The sequence below is a fragment of the Magnolia sinica genome, chromosome 7, assembly GCF_029962835.1.
Source record: "Magnolia sinica isolate HGM2019 chromosome 7, MsV1, whole genome shotgun sequence".
Classification (NCBI taxonomy): Eukaryota; Viridiplantae; Streptophyta; class Magnoliopsida; order Magnoliales; family Magnoliaceae; genus Magnolia; species Magnolia sinica.
Genome location: NC_080579.1, coordinates 77,273,570 through 77,285,880, shown reverse-complemented (window position 1 = coordinate 77,285,880; position 12,311 = coordinate 77,273,570). Strand labels below are relative to the sequence as shown.

At 46.8% G+C, this 12,311-nt stretch overlaps 1 protein-coding gene across 6 annotated transcripts; it reads right to left on the bottom strand.

The window, feature by feature from the left end:
* Nucleotides 1–511: 511 nt before the first annotated feature.
* On the bottom strand, nucleotides 512–4,456 carry LOC131251472 (pentatricopeptide repeat-containing protein At3g12770-like). 6 transcript variants are annotated; one of them, XR_009173883.1, is made up of 3 exons: nucleotides 1,863–4,455; nucleotides 1,214–1,339; nucleotides 512–1,132 (listed from the first exon to the last, which is right to left on the bottom strand). XR_009173883.1 is itself a non-coding variant. In XM_058252193.1 (2 exons), exon 1 carries the CDS (start codon nucleotides 4,117–4,119, stop codon nucleotides 1,900–1,902), a length of 2,220 nt encoding a protein of 739 aa, XP_058108176.1. In that variant the 5' UTR covers nucleotides 4,120–4,456; the 3' UTR covers nucleotides 512–1,132; nucleotides 1,863–1,899. The 6 variants fall into 6 exon arrangements, 2 of the variants coding, with proteins under 2 accessions (XP_058108176.1, XP_058108175.1); XR_009173885.1 differs by having other exon boundaries at nucleotides 512–877; XR_009173884.1 differs by having other exon boundaries at nucleotides 1,214–1,320.
* Between the last annotated feature and the right edge of the window lie 7,855 nt (nucleotides 4,457–12,311).

The window sequence follows — 12,311 nt, the reverse complement described above, 5'->3', positions numbered from 1 at the left end:
AAAACCTCATTCCTAAATCTCCATCCATGAATACAAAACCTAATGAAAATCTGAATTTTTTTGTGAAACTTTTCCCAAACCAGAATTTTGCTTGCATCATCGTCTATCCACGTGGCTGTTACACTACCCACGCTAGATTGGAAGTCCCCCCTTCCAACTAGGCCACTCTTAAATTATTTTATATTTTCGTGCACCGCGTATGTGATAGCATAGGATTTTCATGTTATAAATCTGAATTTCCGAATCTATTATGTAGATATGCTTGATTTTACATGTTGATTGCTGAAATTAATGTGTAATTGATCTCTCATCTTGCATCCTAGGATAGTTTTCATCATCTAGTTCATCTATAACAAGTGTAAAAAGGTAAGGGATTAACACTGGACCCATTGCTACATGGAACTCATCTATCTCGCCAAAAGACTAATCTCTATAAAATGTTTTTTTAAAAAAAAACTACTATTGTTAAAATGCTATTAGTCTTAGTTCACAAGACGCTCATAGGAAGCTATTATTGAAATAGAAGATACCATTTCTTATGAAATCTTGCATCTGAAATACATTAGTCCACATGAGAGACTAAATAGAAGAGTGGCTAAGAAGAAGCAAGTAAAGTTTCTTGTCAAATGAAATCACTCATGTGATTGTACCAAAACTGCAAAGTAAACCATATAAAAACAGTATACCAACAGATGATGATGATGGTGGTGTACTCACAATGAAAGGCATATCTGAGCTTCATCTTGATCATAAAATGCCTGTACACCAAGCATGTTTCCCATGAATCCAGCTGCCAACTCATTGAAACTACAACCCCTCTCCCCTTGGATGATTTCAAGGAGTCTGGAATCCCTTCTCCCTCTAGAGTAGCTGACCACTACACCCAAGGCAAAGAGAACAGAGAAATTCATTTGTCTTCCTCTCCTGCTATTGTTCATTATACAATGTCAAAAAGGCTATGTGGTCCTTGCATCAAGGGTCTACATTCCATCTGGCATGCGCTCAAAACACCAATCTCATCAAGGCCTCCCCAAATTCCTCCCCCATCAAGATGTCCAGAATGAAAACAGAATGAATCACATGTCATTTAAAAGTGGACCATAATTTTTTATTCCCCTTGTAACTCCTTTAGCTGCAATGAGCCCATGAGCTGCATTAAATAGATAATCTAAGCATAGTTTGGGTGCAATAACAGTCTAAAATTGTAGCGCACCTTTTTGATGTGCATGTTGATACTTCTATTTTCTCAAATATTTCAAAAGATTCGGAAAAGCTTCAGTGAGAGAGACATGGTTGGCTCCTCGAACAAGGAATGGCCCCCTGATCGAGAATTGTACAGCTGATACAATAATCAGTTGCAAATGACATTAGAAAATGATAATTATTGCAGGAGAAAGAAGAGCCCACATTCCATAGACAAGTTCATTACATATTAGGGAAAAAAATGATCAGACAGACGATTTCACAAATGAAGAATATAAAAATTAAGGTAACAAGCTAATAACACAGCATCATAACATTCAACTGATTGAAATATAAAATTTGCACCACAAATAGCAACTGGAGATTTTTACATGCCCTAAGGTTTGTAAATTCCACTGCAGATTTGTTTCGTACACCGTGGGCCCATGAGTGGAGCAGCCTCATTCTTGGGTCAGGGCACATACAAGGTAGGTGTTAGATGTTAGTTACATAGGACCCATCTGATAGATGGCCTAGATCGCACGCCTCTGTAGCATGTTGGTACTTGCCCAAATCAGCAATGACATTGTGAAGCAATGAAATAGACAAGATGCATATTAACTAACAAAAATGACAAGATTAAGTTGTGAATAACTCATCCTTTCTGAAACTGAACTAACCTGATAATTTACAGTATCTGAATAGAATCCGCCCATCTCACCAATAATCTCCACAAGAACAGAAACCATCCTTGAAGTGATGAAAACGGTTGGCGTCTCTAACAACAATCTCTCTCTCAACAATCTTCGATATGAGTTTCGTCGCTGAATGGCAGTTCACACATGCACGGAGGTTCTTCGTAATCCTAAGAGTTGTCCCAGGAGCCGTGCTAATAAGACCATACGCAATCGCAAGCCTCTCACTATGATTACAGAGACTCTCCTCTTTCTCTTCTGTATTCAAATCATGCAAGACAGAGTCTGATTTAGGAACAAATCCGGCCTCCTTCAATTTCCTCTCCAACTTCTCAAGCATCGCCAAAATCTCTTTCGATCTCGGGTGTGATTTGTCTCCCACGCGGAAAGCCTGAAGCTTACCGTTTATCTCAATCAAACTGTATCCGAGCGCCTTAACCAGCCCTCTCTCTTTCATCAAGACACGGACCTTCGATACATCATTCCACAAGCCAGCTGAAGCATAAAGATTCGAGAGCTGCACATAGTGCCCGGCATTCAGTGGGTCCAAAGTGAAAACCCTTTCGGCTGCGTACTCACCCAATCTCACATTGCCATAGATCTTGCATGCACTCAACAGAGCTCCCCATACAGTCACGGCTGGTTCCATCGGCATATTCAACACAAACTCATAGGCCTCATCTAAATACCCCGCGCGGCCAAGGAGATCAACCACGCAAGCGTAATGCTGGTGACGGGGCTCAATTCTGTGGTCTCTCTTCATGCAGTGGAAGTACTTCCACCCCTCGTCTACCAGACCAGAGTGATTGCACGCAGAGAGGAGGCTGACAAAGGTCACGTCATTCGGTTCCACATTAGCAAGCTTCATGCAGTGGAAAAGATTGATTGCTTCATGGCCATGGCCATGCAATCCGTAACTCGCAATCATAGCACTCCAAACCACGACATCTTTATCAGGTATGCGGTTAAAAACCATACGTGCATGGCTGATACTTCCACATTTCGCATACATGTCAATAAGAGCTGTGTTGACAAAAACATCATAATGAAACTCACTCATACTGACATAATCATCCATCCATTTGGCTAAGTCTAGCACGCCCACCTGGGCACAAGCTAGGATCACAGAACGTAATGTGACAGAATCAGGTTTAGCATTCGTAGAAATCATTTTGCGAAAGAGCTCGACAGCTTCATTAGCATAGCCATTTTTTGCAAACCCTGAAATCATCGCATTCCATAGAATGACATTCGGCAGTGGCAACCAATCGAACAATGATTTCGCGACCTGAACTTCCCCACATTTTGCATACATCGCCGTGAGCGCAATCAGCAAATCAGGTTCATATTCCAATCCACTTTTAATAACACAACCATGAATGGATTTCCCTTGTTCCAACCCTTCAACATCAGTGTAAGCCTTGAGAACACTGACAAGCGCAACCCAGTCTGGTTTCACATCCGCCAATTGCATTTGCCTGAAAATTCTCAAAGCTTCCAAAGGATGACCGTTCTGCACATACCCAGAAACAATCGAAGTCCAAGAAACCACTGTTCGATCATAAATCCCATCAAAAACCAAACGGGCACGATCAACCACGCCACATTTCGCATACATAGCTATGAGACCATTCTGCACAAAAACATCTGATTCAAGCCCATGCCTGTAAATTTGGCCATGAACTCGGCGACCCATTTCAAGCGCCAGCAACCCGCTGCAGGCCTTGAGCACATGAGGGAGTGTGAACCCGTCTGGGCCCACACCTTCCCACTGCATTCTGCAATACAATTGGAGGGCCTCATCAGACGAGTCGTGCCGAGAATACCCTCTAATGATCGCATTCCAGAGGAATACATTTGGGCAGGGAATTTCATCGAACAGTTGGCGTGCGTAACGGACCTCACCAAGATTCGAGGCCGTATGGACGAACTTGGTCACAATGAAATTACTATCTCGCGATCCGGTCTTTATGATATGGGAATGGATTTGGGTGAGGTCTTTTGAGTGGGTGGAATTGTCGAGAAGAGAAGTGTAGAAGGCATCGAGATCGACGAAATTTCGATCGTCATTGTAATCTTCATGGCTGTAGTCTATGAAGAGAGGCGATGATGAATGGCGTTTGAGAAATCTGATTGTGGAGGTGGGAAATTCGAACGTTGGTACGAGATTTAACGGCTGGGATTTAACGGCAGTTGAAGATAGTAGGCGAGAGAATCTAGAGGCTACAAGATTCTGGGCCATGTTACATGGCTGCTCCCTTCACTTGGGTGGCGTTTGGATACACAATCCTTTCCAATGGAATTTGATAGTTTTCCAATTTAGAAGGAGAGGGAAATGAATTGATAGTGTCTGTCTATTTGGATTTTGGACAAACTGAATGAAAGAAATGGTGGGGCCCGCTTCATCAGACGGAGCACGCCATGGGTACCCCACCCGAAAGGATTCGACTTTCCTGCTACAGGAACTCTATGGGACTCACCGCATTATCTGTGTGACATCCACTCCGTCCATCAGTTTCGTTAGCCCATGTTAGGAAATGGGCTAAAAAATGAGGCAGATCCAAAACTCAAGTGGGCCACACCACATGAACGGTTGGGATGGAAAGCCCGGGACCACAGAAGTTTTGGATCAGGTTGATATTTTTGTTTGGTGGAGATAACCTTACCGACGGATAGGATCGCATATAAACAGCGTGGTCAGGCCTAGGAAAGTTTCAACGGTGGGCATTTCCAATCCGACCTTGATGTATGTGTTGTATATCCATGCTGCATCCGTTTTGCCAACACATGAAGCAAATGTAAATCTCAGGTGGACCACACCACAGGAAACGGCGGTGATGAATGCTAACTGGTAAAATAACTTCTCACGGAGCACAAAAGTTTCGGAGCAAGCTGATATGTGTGTTATTCCATTGAACCAAATTTGTACGACTTCATCGACAGGTTGGATGGAAAATAAACATTACGGTGGGTCCTAGGAAGTTTTTTTTGATGGTGAGCGTGGACGGAGGCTAGGGATATATAACACATACATCAAGATGGTCCCCCCGGTTATGGCCTCACGGAATCCGCCCTACTCTCTTTACCAAAGAGGAGTCGAGATCTCCAGGATATTGGATTTTCCACAAAGTTGTGGCGAAATGTATAACCTGTACCAATCTTTTCATTTTCCAATTTGATCCAGTCCATTCGTTCGTAGAGTTATTTACTCGATCGCAGACATTTCTAGAACACCTCTAAGAGAGGAGCAAATAGTCAATTTTAAAAGAACCTGTTATGGGGAAATCTAGACCGAGCCAAATCTAGTTGAGCCTTGACATCGGTGATCATCCTTGGGCCAATGTGCATCCGACCTGAGGATTATTGCAGAGCAACAACAGCAACCACGGACTCGGAATGAGTCCTTGTGCATTCTACAAGATGGGTCGGATCTCAGATCTATGACATCACAACCGACCCAATTGAGATGATTCGGAACCCGGAAGAGCATCTATTCGACCAGCATACCTTCAAGCCGAGGATCACTGTTCCGAGTCAAGCCTCTTTACTTAGTATATCGACAACTCACTCACCCATGGTTCGGACCATGAGGTCAGCTCAGATAGAAACCGAGTCTTGGTGGAAGTAGTGCCCATAGCATGATTGGCACAATCTTTGGATAACTGCTAACTATTACACACGCGTAGCCTTTGCGTAGTGGCTACGACCACGCCGAGACTATCGGACACGTCTTAAGTGACCTTCAGGTATAAATACAGGACACTTCTACAGGAACAAGTACGCCATATCTCACACCCTCTTTACTCTACACTACTTAGACCCAGATTCCCTACCCTGAATTTAGCATCAGAGGGTCCCCTGCTTGAGCCAGGGTCTCCTTTACTTATCTTTCTGCGCAAGACTAGGGTTTGTTCCGAGTACTCAGAGTTCGGCGGAGGGTGGTCCAGATTTTTGCATCAACATTTTTGGCGCCGTATGTGGGAATTCTTAATAAAAAGACTCAATTGCTTTACGTAAAAATGGCTAGAGGAAAGAAGAAGGCAACGGCCGCGAAACCCGAGCTAAACGAGGTGGCACGTTTGTCCTCATTACTTCATGCCAGGTCCACTCCAATAGGGCCGTCTCAACGTTCTTGGAACCGAGGAGGCAAGTACAAAGCTATGCAGAATGAGATTCAGGCATTATGCAGAATGAGATTCAGGCATTACAAGATGAGATCAATCAAATGAAGCAGCAACAAGGATAACAGTCACATTCCATTCGAGAAGCGGTTGTACCAGCAACAGCGGTAGAGTCCGCTCATCCGAGCACGAGTCCTGGAGTGTCTCAGAATTTGTCCACTAGAGCCCCAGGTCCTACTCAGGATCCAACGACTCGGGCTCCTACTGACATTTCAGTCACCTCGACGCTGGCTCTGGTGGACCTTCGCCATGAATTGTAAAGGAAAAGAATGGGCAGAATATCAGAGGTTGAGGCTCTTCGAGATACAATTGCCGAGAACCGAGACCCTTGGGAAGCCCAGCTCGCGGAACTCTACAACCAGATCTAAACCCAGAATCACCTGATCCCCGTTCCGACTGCAGTACAAACTATGATGGACGAGACCGAGCCTCCCTTCACCTCGGCCATCACAGATGAGGTGATGCCTCCGGTCATACAGTAATCCAGATCCGGGGATCCAATGGAGCATGTAGAATCCTACCACTCCTAGATGCAGATTCAATTAGCTACAGATGCGATGATGTGTAGAACCTTCTCAAAAACCCTCAACGGCGCTGCTCAGAATTAGTACCGGCAACTAAAACCCAGATCGATTAGTACCTTCACCGACTTAGCCGATTGTTTCTGACTCAGTTCATCGTCGGAAAGAAGAGTTGAAAACCATTGACCCATTTGCTTAGTCTCAAGCAAAGGAGCGGAGAGTCGTTGAAAGACTACATCTCCCGCTTTAATGAAGAGGCTTTGCAGGTGGATGGTTACGACGACAAGATGGCCCTATCAGCCATGATCAGTGGGCTCAAGGAAAGGAAATTCCTCTTCTTCATAGGGAAGAACCCGCCGAGTACTCTGACCGAACTCATTAGCCGAGCCCAAAAATATACGAACGCTGAGGAGTTCTTCAGTTCGCGTAAGAATTCCCAAGCCATGGAACACTCATATAAATGGAAGAGACAGAGGGACGAGGAGCAACAACCATCAAATAAAAGGTCAAATGAGAGAGTCCCTCGAGAAAGAAGGCCGAGTAGGAAGCCTGAAAGCAAGTTCAGTTATACACTCCTCTCAACATGTCTCCAGAGCAGATTCTACTAGATATCTAAGACCAGAGGCTACTGCATTGGCCGAGTTGCATGAAGACAGACGCCGACCAGTGAGATAAGTGCAAGTATTGTCGCTTTCATCACGATCATGGGCACAACACCGGCGACTGTGTCGATCTAAAGGAAGAGATTGAGACCCTCATTCGCAAGGGTCACTTGCGTCAATACCTGAAGGAAGAGAAATCAGCTCGGAAGGATGACCAGCTGAGCAGAGCTACAAAAGAGACTACGGAGATCCGAATGATCTATGGCGGACCGTCTGGAGGCGAAGACTCAAATAGGGCTTGGAAGGCATACTCACGAAGCTCTTACCCTGAGCATCACGTCTATTCGGCCCAAAGGCCGAAGAAAGAACTCCGAGTAAGCCTTACAGCCTGACCTTCACAGAGGATGACGCGCACGGAATCTAGCATCCTCATGACGACGCCCTGGTGGTGGCTATGACAATAGTCAATCACAAGGTCTACTGTATCCTAGTCGACACGAGAAGCTCGGCCGACATAATCCACTCCGAAGTGTTTCATAAGATGGGAATCGACAGGTCGCGCCTTCAACCCGTGAAGACTCCGTTACATGGCTTCGCTGGAGATAAATGATATCCGAGGGTGCCATTTTCCTCCCAGTAACAGCAGGAGAAAGGCAGAATCAGGTGACTTTGGTAGTGGATTTCCTGATAGTGAACGTGTCGTCGGTGCACAATGTCATATTGGGATGGTCGTCCCTTAACGCGATGAGGGCGGTCGTCTCTACCTATCATCTGATGATGAAGTTCCCCACTGAAGGAGGGGTCGGATATGTCTGAGGAGACCAACATGAGGTGCAGAGGTGCAACTCGGTGGCAGTCAGGAAGGGCACAACGAAGCAGGCCCTCAACATAAATGTGCTCAACCCCAAGGACTCTACAGAAGACTCCCCTATGGAAGGCTTAGTGACCGTTCCGCTGGAAGAAGCTGACCCGAGCAGAACGATCCAACTCGATCGTCGCTGGATCCTAAGCAACGGTCCTAGATGCTGAGCTTTCTTCAACAACATAAAGACGTCTTCGCATGGTCGCACGAAGACTTGCCGGGCATCTCTTCAGATATCATAGTCTACAGGCTGAACATGGACCCAGAGCACAAGCAGATAAAGCAGAAGAGGAGAGCATTCGAGCCCCAGAGGTATGCGGCTATAACTGACGAGGTATCAAAGCTTTTTAGTGTCAGGTTTATCGAAGCAGTCCATTACCCAGATTGGAACGCTAATGTGGTCCTTGTAAAGAAGGTCAACGGAAAATGGCGGGTCTGTGTAGACTACTCGGACCTGAACCTGCCCCAAGGATAGCTTCTCCTGCCTCGGATTGACTAGTTGGTTGACAGCACGGCCAGCCATAAGCAGCTCTCCTTCCTGAATGCTTACTCCGGATACAATCAGATCACGATGTATCCCCCAGATAGGCAGAAGAAGACCTTCGTCACGGACAAAGGGCTCTACTATTACCGCGTCATGCCATTTGGCTTGAAGAATGAGGGGGCAACGTATTAGAGGCTGGTGAACCAAATGTTTGCCCGACAGATCGGTCGGACCATGGAGGTCTACATTGACGACATGCTCGTCAAGAGTATCAGAGCGTCCGACCACATCACGGACCTCGGAGAGACCTTCGCGATCCTACGGGAATACTGCATGAAGTTGAACCCCGTTAAGTGCGCGTTCGGTGTAAATTCGGGCAAATTTCTCGGGTTCCAATTCAGCCAGAGAGACATCGAAGCGAATCCCAACAAGATCAAAGCGCTGCTTAACATGAGCTCGCCCCTGGACGATGAGAGAAATTTAGTGCCTCACCGGACGAGTAACCGCGCTCGGACGATTCATATACCGAGCCACTGATAAGTGTCTCCCCTTCTTCCAGCAGTTGAAGGGTCACAAGAAAGTAGAATGGACATCGGACTGCGAACAAGCTTTCCAGTAGCTGAAGCAGTACTTAGGCTCACCACCTCTATTATCCAAGCCCGAAGACGCTGAACCCCCATTCCTATACTTAGCCATCTCAGCCTCGGCTGTCAACTCAGTGCTCATTCGAGAAGTGGAAGGCAAATAGCATCCCATCTATTATGTGAGCAAGGCAATGGTCCCGACCGAGACCAGATATCCAAGCATGGAGAAATTAGCCCTCGGCCTAGTTGTTGTCGCTCGGAGGTTACGTTTGTACTTTCAGGCCCACTCCATCGTCGTCCTCACAGATTCTCCTCTACAGCAGGTCCTCCATAAGCCTGAGGTGTGTGGGCGGCTTACCAAATAAGCGATAGAACTCGAGGAGTTCGATCTCCATTACCAACTGAGGACTGTGATTAAGGGCCAGGCAGCGGCTGACTTCATAGCATAATTCACTTTCCCGAGAACCAAGGGCATGGATACGGAGACAACCCCCGTGGCCCCTCCAGCTCCTCATCCCCACGAGAGTGCAAAGCCAGGAGGGAATGGCAGATGAACTCTCTTCGTAGACGGGTCGTCTAACCCAAAACGTGTCAGAGCAGGGATCGTCCTAGTCGCACTTGACCTGACCACCGTCCAGTACGCGATCAGGCTCAGCTTTAAGGCCTTCAACAACGAAGCCGAGTTTGAGGCTCTGCCAGCTGGACTCAGACTAGTGGCTAGTCTGGGAGTTCAACTCCTCGATGTGCGGTGCGATTATCAACTCGTCGTAAACCACATATCAACAGAATACAAGGCCAAGGAGGTGACGATGATAGCTTACCTGACCGATGCACGGAAGCTGATAGGAAAGTTCAGAAGTTGTACCATCAACCAGATCCCGAGGGCCGATGCTCTCATGAAGCTGGTCTCGGCTGCTGAAGGGAAGATCCCGAGGATTGTCCTTGTGGAGTTTTTGGATGGTCTAAGCATCAACTGAGATGACCAGGAGATGGTCAATCCAATGCAAACAACTCTAAGTTGATGGATCCGATCATCAAATATCGTACTACTGGCAAAGTCCCTCAAGATAGGTTGGAGGCCCGACGCTTAAAAATCAGAGCAGCGTAATACATAATCCTGTATAAAACTCTATACAAGAAAGGGTATTCACAACCATACCTCAGGTGTCTCCGACCCGATAAAGCAGACTATGTGATCCGAGAGATCCACGAAGATGCTTCGCCAAGGGTACTTCTGGCCGACGATTCGAGAAGACTCCAAGAGTTTTGTCCAGAAGTGCGACAAGTGCCAAAGATTCGTTGTCGTACCGAAGCAGCCCGCGGAAGAGCTGACCCCTATGACTGAGCCGTGGCCTTTGCCACATGGGGGATCGATATCATTGGACCTCTGCCCTACGGAAAGGGGCAGGTCAAATTCGCCATCATGACAGTCGACTACTTTTTCAAGTGGGCAGAGGCCGAACCAGTGGTGAAAATTATGGAGCAGAAGGTGACTGACTTCATTTGAAAGAACATAATTTGTCGGTTCGGAGTCCCGCATACCATCGTCTCCGATAATGGGAAGCAATTCAACAACGACAGATTCAGAGGGATGTGTAGGGAGCTCAGCATCTCAAATGCATACTCCTCGCTTCGTCACACACAGTCTAATGGGCAGGTGGAAGTCGTGAATAAGGTTATCAAACATCACCTCAAGACGAAGTTGGAAAAAGCTAAAGGTAACTCGGTAGACAAGCTCCCGTTCGTTCTTTGGGCTTGCAAGACCACAGTCCAGTCATCCACAGGGGAAACCCCTTTCTCACTATCTTATGGCTTGGAGGCGATCGTTCCAGTCGAGATTGGCCTCCCCACAGTGCGGGTAAGAAATTATCATGAAGATTAAAATACAGAGCAGATCGCGGCAAATCTCGACCTGATTAAAGAAGCTAGAGATATTGCCAAACTCCGAGTCGCGGCTCGGCACCAACAAGTGGTCAGATTCTACAACTCCAGAGTCAAGACAAGGCGGTTTCGACAAGGTGATCTAGTACTCTATCGCGTCTTCCAAAGAACTACGGAGTCTGGAGCAGGGACGCTTCGGCCAAACTGGGAAGGGCCCTATCGTGTGGCCGGCTCAGTGAAGCCTAGATCCCGCCATTTGGAAGATCTGGAAGGGCGTCTGCTACCCCATCCATGGAATGCTGAGCATTTAAAAAGTCTACTACCCTTGAAGAGGAAGAAGCTATGTATGACTGAAATCTACTAGCCATTTAAGGCTCTTGATAAAAGCATCATCTCTTTCTCTTCTACCTGGTTTGCCCGTTCTACTTGTTCTACTATGTGAAGAGTCATCTCTCATGTGCAGAGACGAACTCGGCGAATCAATCCCTTAAAGAAGGGGTCGGTTCGTCATTTGACAATGGCCTACAGAACGACTAGGGGTCACCTCTCTTGTGCAGAGATGAAACCCTTAGATGAACCAACCCCTTAAAAGAAGAGATCGGCTTACTACTCAACATATGCAGCAAACCACAACACAAGATAAGCATCTCGGACCTCATCCAAGCACATTTTGTGGCCAGCGTTGTAGGCAAAGTCATAAATCTTTTCCAGCTCGTCGTTCCGCTCTTTAGAGGACTTGAATTCCTCCATAGCCGCAGCAACCTGGGATGCAGCCAAGGCCTCCAGCTCGAAGCGTTGTCTGGCAAGACCCTTAATAGCCTTGCGCTTAACCGCTTCGAGCTCAGTCGCCAACTGAGCATTGTCCGCTTACGAGCCATTTAAGGCAGACTTAGCCGAGTCTGCACGAGCCTGCAACTCGTTGATCTCCCCCTGGAGACCCATCTCCTTTATGTGACTCGCTCCCGGCTGGGCCTTCAGCTGCCCTACCTCCGAAACCGAGGTATTCAGTTGGGTCTGCAGTTGCTCCAACTTCGATGCCGAGGCCTTTAGGCGTTTATCAACCTTGACCTTCTCTTTCTCAAGATTAGCCATCCTCCACACCCTTTCTCAAGTGAGGATGAGCGATGACAACGCCTAGAAGGACCCAGATGAGCAAACCGACAACTAAAAAAAAGAGAAAGGGGGATAAAGTAATCAAGACTAAAGTCTACCGTGTAACAACACGATGCGAAGTCGTTCAATACCCCATCAAGGGGTCGGTTTAGAGTGTTGACGACGACGCTCTCCTTTACATGCTTCGCTGCCCAATCATTTAGTAA

What these genes read in the sequence shown, in the direction of transcription:
- LOC131251472 (XM_058252193.1), bottom strand. Translation starts at nt 4,119, where the DNA reads ATGGCCCAGAATCTTGTAGCCTCTAGATTCTCTCGCCTACTATCTTCA.